General features: G+C 43.5%; 2 protein-coding genes across 4 annotated transcripts in view; one reads left to right on the top strand and one right to left on the bottom strand.

Moving 5' to 3' along the window:
- LOC142583454 (uncharacterized) overlaps positions 1 to 21070 on the bottom strand; it is a 718432-nt gene that overhangs the window by 49191 nt on the left and 648171 nt on the right. The window lies entirely within an intron of this gene.
- LOC142583452 (uncharacterized) lies at positions 1876 to 11155 on the top strand. Of its 2 annotated transcripts, XM_075693918.1 has the most exons (5): positions 1876 to 2104; positions 4379 to 4521; positions 5484 to 5552; positions 6607 to 6687; positions 8998 to 11155. In XM_075693918.1, the coding sequence occupies exons 2-5, from the start codon at positions 4473 to 4475 to the stop codon at positions 9108 to 9110; spliced, it is 312 nt and encodes a 103-aa protein (XP_075550033.1). In that variant the 5' UTR covers positions 1876 to 2104; positions 4379 to 4472; the 3' UTR covers positions 9111 to 11155. The 2 variants fall into 2 exon arrangements, with proteins under 2 accessions (XP_075550033.1, XP_075550032.1); XM_075693917.1 differs by having other exon boundaries at positions 1876 to 4521.

The raw sequence follows: 21070 nt of genomic DNA, 5'->3' as shown, positions 1-21070 counted from the left end.
CGACGAAACCACGGACGGTTTCATTTGGCAGCTGGATCCTGGACTCGAGGAGTCGTTCGGCTCTTTCTTTCCTCACGAAACAACTGCAGAATACCTACAATAGTTCCCTCTTGAATAGCTCCCATGTCGTTAGGGACGACTCGCGGTTTTCGTACCACGTGCGTGCGGAGCCCTCCAATGAGAAAAATACTTGTCCCAATTTTTGCCGCATCATCCCACTTGTTGAAAGATGCAACGCGCTCAAATTCGACCAACCATTCTTCGGGGTCTTCGCCTAGGGATCCATTGAAAGTTGGTGGCACCCGCGGCTGCTGCAGTATGATCGGTGTCGACGTCTTCGGCGAGGTTGCGGTACTCTTAGCGGCGCCTTTTCGCTTTCTGGTGCAGTCCGGCAGGGTCCCGAACTCAGGATCCTCTTCCTGGAGACATCGGCTGGCTCGCTGAGCTGCTGGCTCGTCCTCGAGTGCGAAGCGCTGAGGGCTGGCTTCACGACTTGAAGGAGGCGCCGGAACATGGAAGGCTACCCCGCACCTTCACCATGTGTTACGTAGTGGTGACGGCAGTCACAGGAGCGATGAAGACGGATAATAGTTCTTCAATAGAAAACTGTTTATTGGGCTGACTTCCGCCCACAATGGACGGAATCACTCGGCGGCAGCGAAGCGACCAGCGTGCTCGGCAGTCGTCGAACAGAATGCCCGCCGCTGTCGTACGCGCTAAATTTAAAGCTGATGGCGAGCTTTCTAGATAAAGCATGCAAAGCTACTAGAACAATCTGGAACAACTTAGAATCAGCGCTGCCTAGATGCTATCAATCGAGATAAATCTGGGCGCGTCTTGCGTCGCAAACAAAGCGATAAAGCGGCGTGGCGGCAGATTTGAAGAATGAACAAACACTGCAAAGATTCGCGGCAATAGAAACAAGATATTCTTGTTACAGAAGAAAGCAATTGGACGTATTGCAATCGCCCAATACGACCCCAATACGAGTGAATTGTTTGGAAAATTTAACATTTTATGAATCCACCAAATACACAGCTTTAACCTCATCATAAAATAGAAGCGAAACCTGATATCCTACATTGCTTAATTTCTTAAATTACGTAACCTTAGGAGAAATATGAAATCACGTTATAATATTAGGTGCAGGCATTCCTTGTTTGTGCTTTTCTCTCGCACTATGGGTTAAAAAAATTGAACGCTACATTCCTCTTTGCTCAAACTGATTAGAAAAAAAGAACATTAGAATTTTTTAACATTTTCAAAAATGAATTCAAGTTTCAAATTAGAAATGGCGGCATGTAGTTCTTTTTTCTACATAGTTTCTTACGCTACTATGTGTTTTACATTTTCACACAAAACTGCCCATGTAACAGGCGTCCTCGAAGCCGTCTTGGAACGCGGGCGCCGATCGGTGGAAGGCCGGATCACTTCGATGCGTGCGCGTTCATCGAAGCACTGGTTGCGATCGATGCCAGGCCACAGTAACAACTCACGTTCCGGAGCAATTAGCACACTCTAAAAACTAGGAAGGGTATCGCAGGAGTGAAGCTGCCGGTTCACTCTTCAAAGCGTCGTTTTACTCTCGCGAAATGTCGAGGAGAGTGAAATGCATTGTTCACTCTGTCACCAAGGAGAGAGTGAAATGTGCTTTTCACTCTCCCCTTCAGAGAGAGAGAGTGAAAAGACTCTTGCGACATTAGAAAAGAGAGACTCTTGCGGCAATAGAAAACAAAACGTAGCGTAATCTTCTGCTTCAACTGTAGGTGGCCGGCCCCGAACATGGCAATGTATCATTCATGCACGCTGAGCAAAGAACACATCGTTTTGCTTCTAAGAGAACAGGCTGCCGCAGTTCAACGGAACGCGTAGCGAGCGCTCTACTTTTTCACTCGGAGTTGCTCCACCGCGCGCGCGCGCGCTCAAGATCGCGGAACAACACAGCACCGGAGAAAGGTGACCGTCCGCCGAGCAGCACAGCAGCAGCCAATGCATTTCAGCAGCAAAGGCCAGCCAAGGGAGATCGTATGTCAGCCATCTCGCGTCGCGACGAAAACACGACTGTCGTTCGTCATGCCTTGGATATAACAACAAATCCTCCACGGTAAGTGAATTCTAACTTAGGTGCACATTGTCCGTATATGTCATGCTATCGCCAGGAAGTCGTCGCTGCGCTTAGCCGACGCGATTGACAAAGGACTAGGCATACGCGCTGTGTCTCTCGATGTCAATCGAAAAAGCCAGTCGTCGCGATAACTGCATGTGATTTTATCACTTTGCCGTTGTCCGTAAGAGCTTTAAAAATCGCAAACGCTGCCAGAACTATGGTATGTTCAATAAGACGCCAGGCGAGAGGACGCTTAAAATGGTTGGTTCACCAGCCCGTGATTCCGAGCCTATGCGGAGCGTGATTAGCGTGCGTTTTGTGTGTTTGAATTTATTCAGTTTGGCAGTCTACTGTGTACGGAACGCTGTTGAACTAAGGAATCACATAACAGAAAACGTCATTTTGCTGGCAGCATGCTTTTTTTTTATAAATAAACCGCGCGCTTGACGGTGTCTCGCGCAGGGGGAATCTGCGACCACTGAAGTTACGTGCAGCACCAGTGCTAGTTAGAAACTTTGCCGCAGGCATTCAGCTGCATGCTGCAAGAGGTCAGTTGGGCGCGTTATCTTGAACTTACTGAAAACGCACGAGGAATCCATGTTTTATGCTGAAAAAAGTATAAACCCCATCTAAGCGATCTTGCGCGCGGCAGCTACAAGCGACGCGACGGAGATGGCTGTCGCGTTCGCTCGTCGCCTACAAGTCGTACTCCGTGCGAGCGACGATTTTGAGCGACGCCTCCCCGGTGTTGCCGGCATGAGGGCTGCAGTCACGCGTGACGCGTGCTTTAGTAATTTACGTTGATGTATTTTACTATAAAAAGTAGCATAAAATATTTGCGGAGGTCTTGCAGTACGTTCTTATCCTTGCACGTATAAAAATTGAATCATTTGCTCGTTCCGCGCGACAATCGGTAGTATTTGAGCGATGTATGTACATCCAGTTCCGGCTTCGCGCTATTGGCTAGTCGCTCATAGCACTTCTGGGCGACGAGCGACGATTTCTAGATTTCCAGAACCGAGCCATCTGTTCAAGCGACGGCCCGTTTTGTCGCTCGAAGCTGTCGCTCGTCGCCGTCGCGCACTAAATCGCTCTCACAGTGTTTATCCCTAAGACTGAACTGTTTTTGCTCATGTTGAAATGGTGTGATTATAGGTCTGGTTTTGTCTCCTGTTGCGGTTTTCGTGCACGGTGCGAAACTGAAAGGATGCTTATGTCTACGAACTCGGTGAATTGTCGAGCAGCTAGTTACGCATCGGCATCGAATATAACGGCTGCTGTGTGGAAAAACAATTGCAGGGGCGCTTTGCATACGCTTATTGTTTTGGACATGCCTGTGCATTTGCTAATATGAGTTGGCGTGTGAGAGTTATGTCATATGAACAGCTAAATCAGCCTTCCTCTGGGGGTTACAAGCGTAATGTGTGCATTTTGCTATAGCATGGCAGATCAAGATGTGTTTATCGCTTGAATATTTTTAGTAGAGAAATAACATATCAAAATAAAATGTTGCTTTAATTCCGTGTTACCAGTCTGTCGTACACAGAACAATAGGTTGGTGTAATAAACTAATAACTGCGGTTTAACTGCAACTTTTACATGCCTACAAGAATCTAAAATGCTAGATTTCAAACTGCAGCAGTAGTCGGGTCTGTCAAAAATGAACTCCACTGCGCACCTCATGCATGAAAATAAGTTCATGCCTTTTAGTAAGCTTAGATGCAGGCCGCAGTGAACTTGTTAGTATTGAAATGTGGGTAAGCTTGCCATAACAAGCCTTGTTGCCCTTTTTTATAGGCACATCCATATATCCATTGAGCTGAAGGACAATATTTTCATCCCTACTGAGCATCATGTTTGCAGCTATAATCCTCAAATTATGGCTTCAGCAGTGGCACAACCAGGGATGGTGCGGGGGGGGGGGCACACTGGGCATGTGCTTAGGATGTGTCACAAGTGGTGTTTGCGATACACCAGACTCATGACAGACCTATGACGTCGCAAAATGACCAATATTCTATTCATAAGCAGGAGTATTCTAACATTCGTGACAAACAAGGATTAACTGTTGGTTATTTGTTTTTTGCTTAAATCTAAAAATTCAAGTTAGTTTAGCAGTTGACTGTTGCAGTCATTTGGATGTTTTGCATGCATTTCACTAGGAAGACTAAAGACTAAGAGCTAAGACTTTTTTATTGCCATGGCCTTGACTGTCTTGATGTTGTTTTGCACCATGCCCTTGTGTTGACTTTTGCATACGATATTTTTCAGGCACCCGCTTTATATAACGCAAGAAGGCAGCTGCAAGGACACGAGGATGTGAAAGAGCCAGTGCAGCGCGACTTCACGTAGTGCAGAGGAGCCAATGCCAAAAAATCAAAATACATTGGCACATTATTTGGACAAGAAAACTAGTATGTGGGTATATTGGGTGTACCATTTGACCAAATGTCAACAAAATCAAGATACAGTATGTTACACGAAGATGAAAATTCTCACGTGCTCCAGGCAGTCATCTTAACGTGGTATATTTATGTAATGTCTCTGATTGTAAAGTCAAATCAAGTATGCTCTCTGGAGACAAACACATAGCAGCAAGTGTCATTGAAAAGTTAAAAATGTCTTTTAAGAAAGCTGATTAGTTCTGAGAAGTGACTGCTTTTTGTCTTGCCTCTCAACAGATATATCCATGTGATAAAAAAATAGTGGTACAATGAAATTGCATATTTGCTTAGCGACAAGATACATACTTGCAATGAGCACGGTGCCTGTGTTTACTATAAAAAGCAACAGCCCATGCTTGGTTCGGTTAGGCCCACTACAACATGCAGGCATGGGTGATTGGCGCTTTTTTTATTTCTGTGTCGTGAGGTTTATTGACGTGCGTATAGGTGCAGTGGCACGCAGTATGGCTAGTACAAAAAAGGGGGGGGGCAGATATATGTAGCTCACTGTACACGACACAGGGCAAAGGAAATCCGTGTTCAGCAACTATGTTAATGCCATGTACGTAAATTTTACAACACTACTCGTTCGAAGCGCGCACAGGTGCATATTGAAGAAAAGTTTCCAGGGTAGATAATTTAGTTCGTAATTTACACTAATTTTGCTCTAACCACGAGACATAATAATTTGAATATACTGCATGGAAAAACCTAGAGCGAATTAAATTGTGTGTCAGTTTCGTGTGTATAGATATAGTCTTTCCTATGCATCAGGTTTTTTGCGTAATGCATTAACAGTTGACAGCCTATCTTATGATGTGTACTCTGTTTACATTACAGTTGTTTATTAGTTTACTCGTTTGTTTTGCGACTGATGAAATGCCGGCATATATATATTTTCAACATTTGACATAACCCTGTACGTTTTGCAGGGACAACCCAGGACGTGCATTTCTCAGCACCCAGTCAACTGCCAAAAGTGACTCAAACACAGGCCACCAGTAAGTGGACATCAGTTGCAATTTCACATTATGCAGTTGGCGGCTGCCTTGTACGGAGGCTTTTTTTTTAATGAGATGGTGATGTCGTTCTAATGTACATTTTGACCACAAAGGTGCGATCATGTCTCACAGAGGCATATATGGTTGCTATTCTCTGCGAGGGACGTGTTCTCGTGTTCGTGAAGCATTTGTGTTTGGCAGTATTGTCGCCCAATGAGTCGGATATAAACACTAACTCGCCACTGCCGGCAAGTAGTTGCGAGAAACGCATTATGACGCTGTAAAGTTATTTCATTAATTCGAAGGAAAGTTTTGCAGCAGGAAAAAAGGTTGCTATTCCAGGTAAACATGTCTTTTTCTCACAGGTTATTTAGCCAAACTGTGGATGCATGAAATTCGTGACTTATGAATAGATTTTAATTTATTCTTTAGTAATGCTTCTAAAAGAGACTAGAAATAGCATGTGACTACCTCTGCAATCAGCAGACCATACATTTACAGTCATAAGTGGCAGTTCCATGCAGTCTCGCACTTTATATAACCTTTCCTTTCAGCAACATTGGAACTGGTGGCTGCGTTTTCAGAAGGAGAAGTGCACTTGACACTGTATATGTATGTGTGAATTCGGTTTTCTTCGTATGTGTGGGCTCACTGACAAACAGTGCAAAAATCTGTTGTACCATGAGCCTGACGACGCCTTCTGCTGCTAGAAATGCGGCACTTCGTATTTTATAGTACTGCATGACATTTAAATCAAAGCTACCACATAAAATGATCAAGAAAACTAACCGCTGTTATAGCTGTTTTCCTCAAAGAACGCTTGTCCTTTGTGGGCTGTGTTAATCTGAGCTCTCCACCGATGTTTCAGTAGTATTATCCCTTAGTGAGTGAGAGATTGGGGGCAATTAATCGTGTTAGTGTTTAAGTGGTGTCCTAATTATGTGCATTTGTTCCAACAAAGTTGTCTAGATTACTTTATTGTGTAGTGTAAAGCTTATGAAACCATCAACAACTACTGAGTTGCTAACAGGCATATGGATTTGTCACTATAAAGGTGGAACTCGGCTGTACCACTGCAGTGCTGCGGAAATTGCCTTCACCAGCGGCTTTGCAACAGCTGTTTCGCAGCATGTCGGTATGTGTTAATTTATAATTATGTTGTGATGGGCTAGTATTATGGACCACTGCTACTCTGTATTGTGACAGATCCATATGATAAGGGATGTAATGGGCACAGCGAAAACCTTTGAATTTTTTACTATGGTACATAAACAGGCTCTCCTTTTCGTCACTGGAGCAGGAGAGAAGGGCATGCAGGCACTCCTGAATGTACATATATTTCAAAACATGAGAGAGACATATACACACACACACACACAATTAAACTAAAGGCAGGGACGTTCCATCTTTCATCTTGAATTGAATTGTGCAGCGCAAAAATACAACACAGACCACAGAGAAGCACACATGTTAACAGGTTTGATACACACGTTAGTTCAACAGATTTGATACTTCAAGTGTGCTATTTTACACAAGGGGGAAGGGAAAGGGGAGAAAATCTGAAAAAAAGTGGAGTGGAAAAAAAGGAATGGTGCCAAAAAGCATGAGAAGCATCGCGCAGCTAGGATCACCAGCAGGACATCTAAAAAGCACTCTGATAAAATTACATACAGGACAACCTTACGTATAGTTTGTTTCAATCAACTCAGATCACATGCAGCCATTACTGCAATCAAGTTGTTTCCTTATGTCATATGAGCGAATGATGTGGGCCCAAAAAACTGTTTAGAGCTGAAGGATTATGTTCCATTCTAGCCTCATTGCCTGCTTTTTTATCATATTGTTATCAGCTGCTTATGTTAGGGACAAAAAGTAAGAGTACGAACTGTTTCCCGATTCGCCATTCCACACAACATGTCTTTGTGACTATATGTACATGCAGATGATCCATAGTTGAAAAATATTCAGTACAGTAGAATCTCATTACAAGATGCACTTGGTTGTAAGAGACATCTGAAAATCGTTTGGTTGGTTTTCCGATGTTTGCCACGTTAACAATACTGTATACAAGAGACACCTTTGTTACTAAGGATGACTTTTTAAGTATTCACTACTTCGAAGGGACACAACCCAGACACATTCACTTTGTGCACCTTGTGTGCTCCGAAGGGCGTAAAGATCACGCAATCCTTACACAAGTCAATCGCACATGTCTCTTTTAGCATGAACCAGAAAAGGAGTGCAACGAGGACAGTGCAGGGCAGAAAGTGTCGGCAGTTGAAGCTGTCGAGCGTCTAAGAGCACCTCAAAGGTACTGCGAGCAACAAGGCTTGCAAAGCGAAGTGTTTAAATTCCAGAAGTTGGGAAGGAAGCTAACACAATCTACAGTCACTAAAAAGCTGTGAATGTCTTCTTTAAAGGGCCCCTAAACTACCGAGGTTGAAATTTAGTTGCGGTGTTGCAGTTCTACACAATAAGGCAATGAACAGGTAGCCACGAGAATTTTTCGAAACGGTGCAGTAATAGTGGAGCTACGTGTGTTTGATTATCGAAAAGTAGTCCCCACTCATTTTACTCTTTCATCTGGTACACGCCATATGGACAGTATCGTCTTTTCCTTGCCTAGTACACCTCCAAATGTTACGGGACAGGCCAACACCAACGAGCTCTGTTGCTGCCGCGCTGGCCCGTCGTCCTGCGAGGGGTGGCGCTAATACAACGGAACTATATGGTGACTCGTGTTGAAGAGCCTCGTAGGGAGACCCTTCTGTTGGCGTTTCTGTTCTTTGCCCCCATTGGCTGCCCACAATGGCATCGCGCGCAACGCGACGAGGAAGAAGGAGTGTGTGTATTTGCTTGCAGGCCTTGCCGGCAGTCGTACACTTTCGTTCGACCAATCGAGAGCACCGGAAACTGGTGACATCATCAGAGACAGCCTGGTGACGTCAGGACGAACTGGGGGGTGCAGGATAGGTCCAGAGAGGCGCACGGGGTCATTTTCTTCATATTGTGGTGCTCCGGCAGTGCTACGCACTCTGGCATTTGGCTTCGTCGATCGTGACGGCATTCTGATTTCGATACGCGTGTTTACTTGAAATGTTCAAAAAATGTCGAGAAGTGGTTTAGCCACCTTTAAGCCACCCTGAGCATTTATTCCTTCAGATATATCAAAACATACTTCAGTGATGATGCATAATAAAGTGATCTAGTCTGGCTCCTCAGTGTCTCAAAATTTTTGGTTTCGAGAGACATGTTTCCCGTGCCTCTTGAATATCGTCTGATGAGGCTTTACTGTAATATACACAAACAATTGTAGCTCCTCCTGCAAGTATTATTCATTAAGCCCGGTCACTTATGTGCAAAGCTTGTGGTTAAGTCTTGATGTCCATACTTTTTAGAGCTATGTTTATTAATTCATGCTGTTCTTATTGGTTCTTCGATGCAGGAGACAATGCCTACGAAATTATTGGCCCTGATCATGAGTGCCCTCAAGGGGCAAACAACATCTCTGTTGCAGAAGTGAGCCCGGTACCACTTGGAAGTTACCATGACAGATGACACGGCAGCAATAGATACAGAGACTGCCACGTCTACTGCAGCTGCAACAGTGTACGAGGCAAGCAGCAGCGCGTCAGCATCAGCAGCAGTGTCAGAAGGAACCACACCAGGCCTGGTAGAGCAACATGTGTGCTATCACTGACTTTTTTTGTAGTGGATACAACTCATTTTCTCAACATACAAAAGCTTTTCACCACGACTGTGAGCCAGTGTTATTGTGCAGCAAGTGCAAGACTAAGTTAGGTGTTATAACACAGTACAAGCATCACTTTAATATATGCAAATGCAAACATATTACAGTTGTTGCCTCCCCAGCCAGCCCACATAGTGGCAACAATGTGGAACACATGGTGGGACACACCTCTCCCCCATTACAAGATAGTAGAGACTGTCAGTGTTGTTGCTAGATTGACTGGTCTTTGTAGGCAACTAGAAGGACAACACAGGTGTCATAAGATTGTTGTTGATGTTGTTGTTGAAGAGGTAAAAAAGAAGTCTGATGCAGCTGAAGTGGCAACTGATATTGAGCAAATCAAAAGCAACCACCTGAGAAAGCAACACTATCGAAATTTGGGTATCTATGTGCCACCAACTCTGGTAAGAATGGCATAGGACAGAAGTGTGATGAAAATCACACTGACACTGCTGTTGCATCACTGGCCACAGTGAGCAGCGACTTTTAGGGCAAGAGAGTCAACTGAAACTAACATTATGATATAGTGTCATGCTCCCATGTGACTACTTTTCAAGTTATTTTGCAAGATACAGCTCAACCTCCAGAAACGAGACTGCAACTTGTCTGTAAAAAAGCTTTCACAAAAAATTATTCATAACACTATTAACATAGCAGTATCTTTTTTTTGTGTCGGTTCGAGGTTCCCGGCTGTCCATTAATGCAAAAATTGAGGAAAAAAAGAACATGTGTCGTACTTACACCTTTTTAACAAGTACGAGGGGGACAGAACTTTTCTAGTCATGCATCTTCATCATACTATCAAGTTTTTAAATGCCTTTTATAATTATTATTACCAGTTATATCTGAGTGCATTGTATGCATGTAGCAGGTGTAAAATCGGGTCAGTTGGATCAGATGCCTTATCTGCAAGCGAGCCCTATATTCAAGAAATTTGAATTAAAATAGTTAAGTTAGAGACGCAGTCTTTCAGCACTTTATTGCCTGTGGTTTAAGCATTGCTCCATACTTTTGTGGGTGGCAATTTCAACCGGCACAGCACTGCGCTTTGCCACAGTCACATTTGTCTTCAAAGCGGTGTTTACCATTTGTGTTGATCTGTTTGTGTATGCATAGAGCAAGTTTTTAATTTATATTTTTCTGCATTCTTGTGCTTGCACTAAGCTTGTATAAGGCAGTTACAAAATGTGCGTCACTATAACGAACTGTTCTGTTGAGCTTACACTTGCAAATAAGCGTGTTCAGATGGCCGCACTTCTATGCGGGTGCACCGCTAGCTTTGTGTATGTTCTCATGTTTGTATAAAGCTTATATAAGCTAGTTAGAAAATGTATGTCACTAAGCATTGTGATATTCTTTAAAGAACTGCTTGGTTGGTTTTACACTTGTGAATTAGTATTGAGGCGGTGGTATTCCCATGTATGCCCACTGCTAGCTTTCTGTGTCCTCACATGTTTGTATTAAGTTTCTACAAGGGAGTTACAGCATGTACGTCACTAAGCGCTGTGATATTCTTTAAAGAACTGCTGTGTTGGTTTTACACCTGTGAGTAATAGTACTCGGGTGGCACTAGTCATGTGTAGGTACACAGGGACCATATGTATACATTATGCTCATGTAAAGCAGTTACAAAGTGTATGTCACTAATTACTGTGATATTTGTTGAATTGCTGTGATGGTTTTACACATGTGAATAATAGTGGTCAGGACACAGTACTTGCGGTGTATAGTTGAATTTATACACTGCCGAGACATGGGCTGTATACGTACCAAAAGAAATGTATGTCATTATATTGTTGTGATTATTACTGTTTGGATTTTATTAAACTGTAATAAAATTGTTTCTTGTATCTATTGCGGTATGGCAATTTGTCATGCAACCAAACTGAGGACCTGAACTTGTGCATACAAATAAACAGCTAATTTAAGAGTATACTGCTCATATTCTGCTAAACCAGTTTAACAAATCTTGTACTACAATGCTGGAAAAATGACAGAGCTGACTCGGATGTACAGAAAAAGTTCTGCACTGGCTGAAGGACTGCCCCACACTGGAGTTCGTAATGTTGCGTTTATTGGAGTAGAACAGAAAGTGCACTTCTATTAAAAATGCGACAGTCGGTGCAGAAACATAAGGCAGACGAGCGGATGTGGCACATTTATTTCAGGGCCCTCCATGCCTACTACTGCATTTCTAGTCTTCCTGTGCTCTGCATATAAGCCCCTGTTCAGCCAAGGTTTTTACTCCATGACAGTTGTTCTACTGGGTTCGTAGCAAGATTGAAGAAAGAAATTCAATGGTTTTCAAGGACTTTCGAGGCCCCGACACAGTAACTTTAAGGACCTCGTGCAATGTGTGTAGTAGTTTGGACAGGCAATAACTTGTTCAAGAACACCGTTAACTTTAATGAAAACAAAACAAATCGCATTTCAGTGATTTCAAACATTTGAAAGACTGCTAATTTGCCTTTCACCGCCCACCACTAAACGCACACAAGGAAGCATTTCAAGAAAGCGCTCAGTTTTTCTGCAATAGCACAATTAACTACTTGGACTTGCAACATTTGCAGTTTTTGAATACTGTTTGGTTTGACAGTGTATGTGATGTCATCTGTTGCCTCAGCTTTTTTCACCATCAAATGAGCAATAGTCATTTTTAATTTCTTTTTATTGTGTCTGTCGCTCTCAATTTACTCTTCACGGCTTCTCTTCGAATGCCTCAACTGTTGAGCTTCCTGCTTCTGCTCCTCCAAGCACATTTGTCGCCGGTTCCGTGTGAATAAAACTGGTATCTGCAGCTCCTTTGTAATTTCAACTTTAAGGATGTCGCTTTCCTTCTATTACCTCCAGAGACAATTTTCTGTGACATGCGAAAGAGTGTCACAGAAGGGGAAAAAAGCGCTTGGCAATGTCTGCTAAGTCTAGCCAAGTGTACAAATTTAAGGACTTTCCAGTACTTCTAAAAATTCAAGGGTTTTCAATGCCTTGAAAATGGCATTTTAGAAATAAAGGATTTTCAAGGATCGCTACAAACCCTGGATTCTAGCACCTAAATAATTTTACAAGCTTATTTTGGCATGGAGTTAGGAAATTCATGCTTTCTAGCTAACGCTGCACTATCTCTGTACAGTGAAGCCACGAGAGCGCAACTATTTTGGAGTAAAGAAAAATACTGAAAGCTTTTAATACCGCTCTTCTTTTTTTCTATGGAGCTTCGTATTGCCTAGTTAAGTTTACGAATGTGCCTGGTTTTGGCGGGCGTTTCTTCGACATTTTCTGGAAGAAGCAGATGTCTAGCCCCCGTATTCAGAAATGTATCTTAATACAAAGCTCATGCTTGACTTGATATAAACGACGCCTGGTGCGAACGTCCCCCAAGACGCTCACTGCCTTTCTTTTGGTGCGTTAACGACTTGCGTCGTTTAGATCAAGTCAAGCATGGGCTTCAAGTTATGATGCATTTCTGCATATGGGGGTAAGCGTGCACAATTCCGGGCAACGCACTGTGCCATTGACACCGAGAGAAAACGGGGAAAACAGAGTTAACCACTTATGCTCCTAAACTTTCGCGTACCTGTGGTGTGCGTGTATCGTGGAAGAAGAAACAGCGCAAACACAAGGACGAAAAAAAGCATCAACCACACCAGCGCTTCGTGGTGTGGCATGTTTTTGCGTCGTCCTTGTGTTGCGCTGTTTCTTCTAAAATGCTCAACCAACTAGCCGGCAAGTCCATCCTGTGCATATATAAATTGAACACACGCATGAGTGTAGATGGTCTTCGAAGCTTTTAGAACGAGCACTGCCACAGGATACGAGCAGTGCACGCGTAACAAGTGGACACATTAGTTATTTAAACGTACGTGCCAATGCATTTGACGCGGCTATCGGCATAAGCAGTCTCCAAATGTTGGAATGCATGCGCTTCAAAACGCTAACGATCCGCTGCTAATGCAGGACAACAGCTCACAGCGGACTGAACCAAACTCTAAACTAATGCACTTGAAAAGAACGCCTACACGGCAGCGTGAGGCACGTCGAAATGCCTGGTACTGGCGTCGCAGTTGCTCACCAGTATACGCGCGAATTAAATTCACATACGTGGATGGTTGGCGCAATACTTTGTATCCGCGTATTTTGGAGAACATGGACTGGAGAAGCACTCGATCATGAGCTGAACGGCACATTTGTTATTTTCCTGCGGTGACGACAAGCCGTGAATAGTTCTCACGTTGTCGTCTACGTTGTCTTCCTTCGTTAGTCGTAGCAAGGAATGGAAATGATGCAAACGCACACGTATTCCAGTACACAACAGCACAGCACACTGCAGAGAAACCCCACCCACCACAGCCGATTCATCAAATACGTTTGGTATATATATAACCTCTAAAAGAACACGACTGGGCGTGGCGGCGCTGTGGTGTGATGGTTATGATGTGTGTTTTGAATTGTACAAATGCGAGTGTACGCGGGTTCGAATTCACATGATGTATAGAGCATTGTGATTCTTCATAAGTATGTGATTCCCTTGACAATTGTATTCTAATTAGATTGTGTGACTCCTGATTGTGAAATTTGCGAAGATATTTGCAGATTAAGTGTTACTTCGCTTTCTTTTTCACCTCAGTGGCGTTCGTGACGCATACGCATAGGCCGCTTCAGAGCAGTCACGCCTCACGGTAGGCAGCAAATAGCCAAGAAAAAATGACTTTAAAATCCTGCATAACTTTGCTCACGCCTATTCTGAAGGCCGCTTGGAATCGGGCCAGTGTCTCTGAGGAGCCGCCTAGGGAACAGTATATCAGCGGCCCTAATTTGATCTGATTTCCTGCCTGCATGCGTGACCAGGACTTGGCTAAGAGGGTATTGGGAAGAGTACTAGCACTCTGTTCTGAAGAAGTACAAGCACTCTGTTTGGGGGAGTAGAAGTACTCGGTCTGGCGGTGTACTACTAACCCTGCGGGGAGAGTATTATCACTCTGCGAAAGTACTAGCAATCCCTTGCGGTGGAGTAACAAAACTCTGTCAGGAGGAGTTGACCTACTCTCTCTCAAAGAGGGTCGATCTACTCTCGAAAAGAGAGTAAAATATGGGACAAGCAGTTACTCCCTCAAAGAGAGTGCCCGGCCCTCCCTTAGTTTTTAGAGTGCACCGAAAATTAATGGCCCTTTACACTTCGTTTCACAAGCCGTTTGCAGCGCTGTGGAAGGTTGGGGCCTCTTAGCTAATAAGGGCTGCATCATCATCAGCCTGGTTACGCCCACTGCAGGGCAAAGGCCTCTCCCATACTTCTCCAACAACCCTGGTCGTGTACTAATTGTGGCCATGCCATACCTCCAAACTTCTTAATCTCATCCGCAAACCTAACTTTCTGCCGCCCCCTGCTACGCTTCCCTTCCCTTGGGATCCAGTCCGTAACCCTTAATGACCATGGGTTATCTTCCCTCCTCATTAGATGTCCTGCCCATGCGCATTTCTTTTTCTTGATTTCATTGAAATCAAGATGTCATTAACTCGCGTTTGTTCCCTCACCCAATCTGCTCTTTTCTTATCCCTTAACGTTACACCTATCATTCTTCTTTCCATAGCTCGTTGCGTCGTCCTCAATTTGAGTAGAACCCTTTTCGTAAGCCTCCAGGTTTCTGCCCCGTAGGTGAGTACTGGTAAGACAAAGCTGTTGTATACTTTTTCTTGAGGGATAATGGCAACCTGCTGTTCATGATCTGAGAATGCCTGCTAAGCGCACCCCAGTCCATTCTTATTCTTCTGATTATTTCCGTCTCATGATCCGGATCCGCCGTCACTACCAGCCCTAAGTAGATGTATTCCCTTACGACTTCCAGTGCCTCGCTGCCTATTGTAAATTGCTGTTCTCTTCCGAGACTGTTAAGCATTACTTTAGTTTTCTGCAGATTAATTTTTAGACCCACTCTTCTGCTTTGCCTCTCCAGGTCAGCGAGCGTGCATTGCAAATGGTCTCCTGAGTTACTAAGCAAGGCAATATCATCAGCCAATCGCAAGTTACTAAGGTATTCTCCATTAACTTTTATCGCCAATTCTGCCCAATCCAGGTCTCTGAATACCTCCTGTAAACCCGCTGTGAATAGCATCGGAGATATTGTATCTCCCTGCCTGACGCCTTTCTTTATTGGGGTTTTGTTGCTTTCTTTATGGAGGACTACAGTGGCTGTGGAGCCGCTATATATATCTTTCAGTATTTTTACATACGGCTCGTCTACACCCTGATTCCGTAATGCCTCCATGACTGCTGAGGTTTCGACAGAATCAAACGCTTTCTCGTAATCAATGAAAGCTATATATAACGGTTGGTTATATTCCGCACATTTCTCTATCACCTAACTGATAGTGTGAATATGATCTATTGTTGAGTAGCCTTTACGGAATCCTGCCTGGTCCTTTGCTTGACAGAAGTCTAGGGTGTTCCTGATTCTATTTGCGATTACCTTAGTAAATACTTTGTAGGCAACGGGCAGTAAGCTGATCGGTCTATAATTTTTCAAGTCTTTGGCGTCCCCTTTCTTATGGATTAGGATTATGTTAGCGTTCTTCCAAGATTCTGGTACGCTCGAGGTTATGAGGCATTGCGTATACAAGGTGGCCAGTTTCTCTAGAACAATCTGTCCACCATCATTCAACAAATCTGCTATTACCTGATCCTCCCCAGCTGCCTTCCCCCTTTGCATATCTCCCAAGGCTTTCTGTACTTCTTCCGGCGTTACCTTTGGGATTTCGAATTCCTCTAGACTATTTTCTCTTCCATTATAGTCGTGGGTGCCACTGGTACTGTATAAATCTCTATAGAACTCCTCAGCCACTTGAACTATCTCATCCATATTAGAAATGATGTTGCCGGCTTTGTCTGTTAATGCATACATCTGATTCTTGCGAATTCCTAGTTTCTTCTTCACTGTTTCTAGGCTTCCTCCGTTCCTGAGAGCATGTTCAATTCTATCCATATTATACTTCCTTATGTCAGCTGTCTTACGCTTGTTGATTAACTTCGAAAGTTCTGCCAGTTCTATTCTAGCTGCAGTGTTAGATGCTTTCATACATTGTCGTTTCTTGATCAGATCTTTAGTCTCCTGCGATAGTTTGCTGGTATCCTGCCTAACGGAGTTACCACCGACTTCCATTGCACACTCCTTAATGATGCCCACAAGATTGTCGTTCATTGCTTCAACACTAAGTTCCTTTTCCTGAGTTAAAACCGAATATCTGTTCTGTAGCTTGATCTCGAATTCCTCTATTCCCCCTCTTACCGCTAATTCATTAATCGGCTTCTTATGTACCACTTTCTTCCGTTCCCTCCTCAGGTCTAGGCTAATTCGAGTTCTTACCATCCTGTGGTCACTGCAGCGCACCTTACCGAGCACGTCCACATCTTATATGATGCCAGGGTTAGCGCAGAGTATGAAGTCTATTTCATTTCTAGTCTCGCCGTTCGGGCTCCTCCTCGTCCACTTTCGGCTATCCCGCTTGCGGAAGAAAGTATTCATTATCCTAATATTATTCTGTTCCGCAAACTCTACTAATAACTCTCCCTTGCTATTCCTAGTGCCTATGCCATATTCCCCCACTGCCTTGTCTCCAGTCTGCTTCTTGCCTACCTTTGCATTAAAGTCGCCCATTAGTATAGTGTATTTAGTTTTCACTCTACCCATCGCCGATTCCACGTCTTCATAGAAGCTTTCGACTTCCTTGTGATCATGACTGGATGTAGGGGCGTAGACCTGTACAATCTTCATTTTGTACCTCTTATTAAGTTTCACAACAAGACCTGCCACCCTCTCGTTAATGCTATAGAATTCCTGTATGTTACCAGATATATTCTTATTAATCAGGAATCCGACTCCTAGTTCTCTTCTCTCCGCTAAGCCCCGGTAGCACAGGATGTGCCCACTTTTTAGCACTGTATATGCTTCTTTTGGCCTCGTAACTTCACTGAGCCCTATTATATCCCATTTACTGCCCTCTAATTCCTCCAATAGCACTGCTAGACTCGCCTCACTAGATAACGTTAATCAAGTAACTTATCAAGTCTGCTGCATCACCCGCCGCCGATACTGGACAATTTCATGCTGCCCGTCGAGCAACATGGGACGGCTATATCTACAGCGCCTCCTCAAAAGCGCGCCCATTTCGACGAAGCTTCGGGCCACGACACTGCCACAATGGTTCGGAGCTCACCAACTGCTTTCCTACAGGTCTGTTACTATCAAACTCGCTGTTACCGTAGCAATAATGTTTGTCTTCTGGCGGTGTCGTGGCCACCCAACCATTTCAAACGGTCTTGCACTGCTCTTGTTTGTGTTTTGCGACTGTTGCTTTTGAGTGGGGATGTTGAGGAAAACCCCGGACCTATGACAAAGGCTCAAGAAGAGAAGTTAGATGGTGAGGCCGAGGCTGTAAAGCGTCTTGAAGCCAGCAACGCAAGTCTTCTCGAATCAATAATGAAAGTTCTAAATATGCACGCAGAACTCAAAACAGACCTCGAAAGCTTAACCAAACGTGTGCAGGAACTGGAAAACAAATTAGAATCTGCTCCATCTGTTCATGCCCCAACATCTCTCAATAGTGGTTTTTCTAGCATCATTAACAAAATCGATAACCTAGAAAACCAGTCGCGTAGATCAAATGTTTTGTTTTATGGTGTTACCGATACTAACGAATCCGAAAGCTGGGAAAGTTCAGAGCGACTTGTGCATGAGTTCTGCCGTGATAAGCTTGGTGTCACTGTAAATTCCATTGCTAGGGCACACCGTGTGGGCCGTTTTTCAACTGTGAAAAAACGCCCCATTATAGCTAAGTTCTTCAACGATAAAGAACTTGAGGTTATTTTAAGTAAAGGCTGCAAGCTGAGGGACACAGGTTTCAGCATAGGACGCGACTATTCCCAAGCCGTTCGTGACAAACGCCGGCAACTTCTGCAGTTCTCTCGATCAATTAAAAAGCAAGGTGACCGTGTGCGCCTAACATTCGACAAGCTGCACATCAATAATGACACCTATGTGTGGGATGTCGCGGGTAACCGTGCTGTGCCAGTTCGTCATCCCACCACAGTATGACATGTGCCGGCTGATAAGTCATCTACAGAATCTACGTCATTCTTGCCCAATGTGTGTCATAATTTAAAGAATAATACACATTTCCTGTTCACAAACATCAGAAGTGTTCTTTCCAAAACTGTCGCCCTTTCTTCGCTCATAGATTCTACGTGCGTTTCACTTCTAGTATTGACTGAAACTTGGCTGGACGATACCGTTCCGGATGATTACATTCTTCTGAGTGAATCTGAATTTTCCTTTTTCCGGTGTGACAGAATAAATAGAAAAGGAGGAAGTGTCCTTATAGCCACAAAGAAACAATTATCTGCTGTTCCCCTCGCTGTTGATACTTTCCTCGAATGTGTGTTGATATGGTGTAAATTCGGAGTTACTGATGTTATTATTGGTGCTTTCTACCGGCCACCCGATATGTCTGATGGATTCTCGGGTGAATTCCATAGAATACTCAGCGACTTACATGTGCGTTTTCCTAACTCTATTTTCCTCGTATTTGGCGATTTTAATTTTCCAAGCATTGAATGGTCCACTCTCTGTGTTAATTCCAGTGATAAAGAAGCCCACACCTTTCTTCATTCCTGCTTAGATTTTTCTTTTGCTCAACTTATTACTAGTCCTACCCGTCGCTCCGCTACCACGGCTAATATCCTTGATCTTGTCCTAACAAATAACCCGGACGTTCTTTCTGATATACTACATTTAAATGGTTTATCCGATCACGACATTATCACTGGGTGCATCACGCATCCATTTACTGAAAAGAAAACTACCATTAAGCGAATTCATTGCTACAATCGCGCGAATTTCGAGATGATTAACTCGGAACTAAACACCTTCTCTGAAAGCTTCCTGGCTCAGTATTCATCACGCTCAATCGAATCAAACTGGCTGGCAGTCGAAACCACCTTGACTCACCTTGTTGATAGGTATGTGCCAATCATCACCATCCGACATCATAAAAATTCACCTTGGTTCACACATCGTCTTCGTCGTCTTAATAAGAAAAAACGTTTGTACCGCCAAGGAATGACCACACGTCTCCTGTCATCATGGAACAAGTACAAAAATTGTGATAAAGAGTATCAGTCCCTGCTTAAAACAACCCGTCGTAATTTCTTCACTCACGACCTGTCTACTATGTTAACCAATAATTCTCATAGATTCTGGCGCATTATCAATCCGAGTTCCTATCCTGATATAGTACTAATTAATGCTGACGGACAACCAGTCACTGAAAGTGAGTGTTCGCAGCTTCTAAACAATTCATTTTCATCAGTATTCACCAATGAAGATATAACTTCTTCGCCTATATTAGAGCCATTGCCTAACATTTCCATGCCAGAAATTGTCATCAGTGATTCGGGTATTCTTGCCCTGTTGAATAACCTCAAAACTACTACTAGCTCTGATCATCTTGGTTTCAATAACAAGGTACTTAAAAACGCTTCTTTAAACATTTTTCAAGTGTTATCAGCCATGTTTTCACAATCATTATCATCTGGCATTATTCCTCATGACTGGCGAATAGCTAAAGTAATACCAATATTTAAATCAGGTGATCGCTCTGTCCCACTTAACTATCGTCCTATCTCATTAACTAGCAACATATGTAAACTTCTCGAGCACGTCATACACACACAAGTCATCAACTACCTAGAAGACCATGATATCATCTTCAAGTACCAGCACGGTTTTCGCAGTGGTTATTCATGCGACACTCAGCTCGCCGGATTTACTAACGATATATTTTCCGCATTTAACGAAGGATTCCAAGTTGACGCAGTGTTTCTTGACTTCTCTAAAGCTTTTGATCGCGTTCCTCATCACAGGCTTCTAATCAAATTAACACACTTAAACATTCACCCAAACGTTCTTGCATGGATTAAAGATTTTCTCTCCAACAGACAACAGTTTACCTGTGCTAATGGCTGTAACTCTTCTTCTGTTCCTTTAACATCTGGACTCCCCCAGGGCAGCGTCCTCGGTCCCCTACTTTTCTTAATTTTCATTAATGATCTACCCAAATGTGTCTCATCTCGAATTCGATTATTCGCAGATGATTGTGTTATATATCGTAATATTAGTAATGACGCTGACCGACTTTCCTTACAAACTGATCTTGATGCTGTGACCGCTTGGTGCTCTTCGTGGTTAATGTCTTTAAATACATCTAAAACCAAGCTAATGTCATTTACCAACCATTCCACTCGACTTCCTACCACCTACTTTCTCAATTATGCTAGAGTAGAACTTGCGCCAACTTACAAGTATCTTGTCCTTCATCTTCAGTCTGACTTAACTTGGCATTACCATATTAACACCGTCTTAGCATCAGCTAACCGAGCACTCGGTCTTCTTAAACGTAACCTCAAGCACGCACCTTCTCACTTAAAAAGACTTGCTTATATCACGCTGATCCGCCCAAAAATTGAATATGCTTCTGCCATATGGGATCCCGATCAAGCATACATAATCAACAACATTGAATCTTTGCAAAACCGTGCTGTTCGCTTCATCTTTTCCGATTATTCACGCTTCACCAGCGTCACATCGTTAAAACAACGTGCCGAGTTGGAATCACTATCACGTCGACGCCAGTTTGCTCGCCTAACCTTATTTCATAAACTTTATCACCATTCCACGCTTCACGAAGACTTCTTTTCACCACCCCCTGCAGTTTTCCCGCG

The sequence above is a fragment of the Dermacentor variabilis genome, chromosome 5 (assembly GCF_050947875.1).
Source record: "Dermacentor variabilis isolate Ectoservices chromosome 5, ASM5094787v1, whole genome shotgun sequence".
Taxonomy (NCBI): domain Eukaryota; kingdom Metazoa; phylum Arthropoda; class Arachnida; order Ixodida; family Ixodidae; genus Dermacentor; species Dermacentor variabilis.
The sequence above is the reverse complement of the archived record's forward strand: the minus strand, read 5'-3'. Positions and strand labels throughout refer to the sequence as shown.

Bases quoted from the DNA above. Each gene is read 5' to 3' on its own strand.
- LOC142583452 (XM_075693918.1), top strand. From the start codon at position 4,473: ATGCCAAAAAATCAAAATACATTGGCACATTATTTGGACAAGAAAACT. The intron at 4,522-5,483 runs GTATGTGGGTAT...TACGTTTTGCAG, and splicing joins TTATTTGGACAAGAAAACTA to GGACAACCCAGGACGTGCAT. The intron at 5,553-6,606 runs GTAAGTGGACAT...GTCACTATAAAG, and splicing joins GACTCAAACACAGGCCACCA to GTGGAACTCGGCTGTACCAC.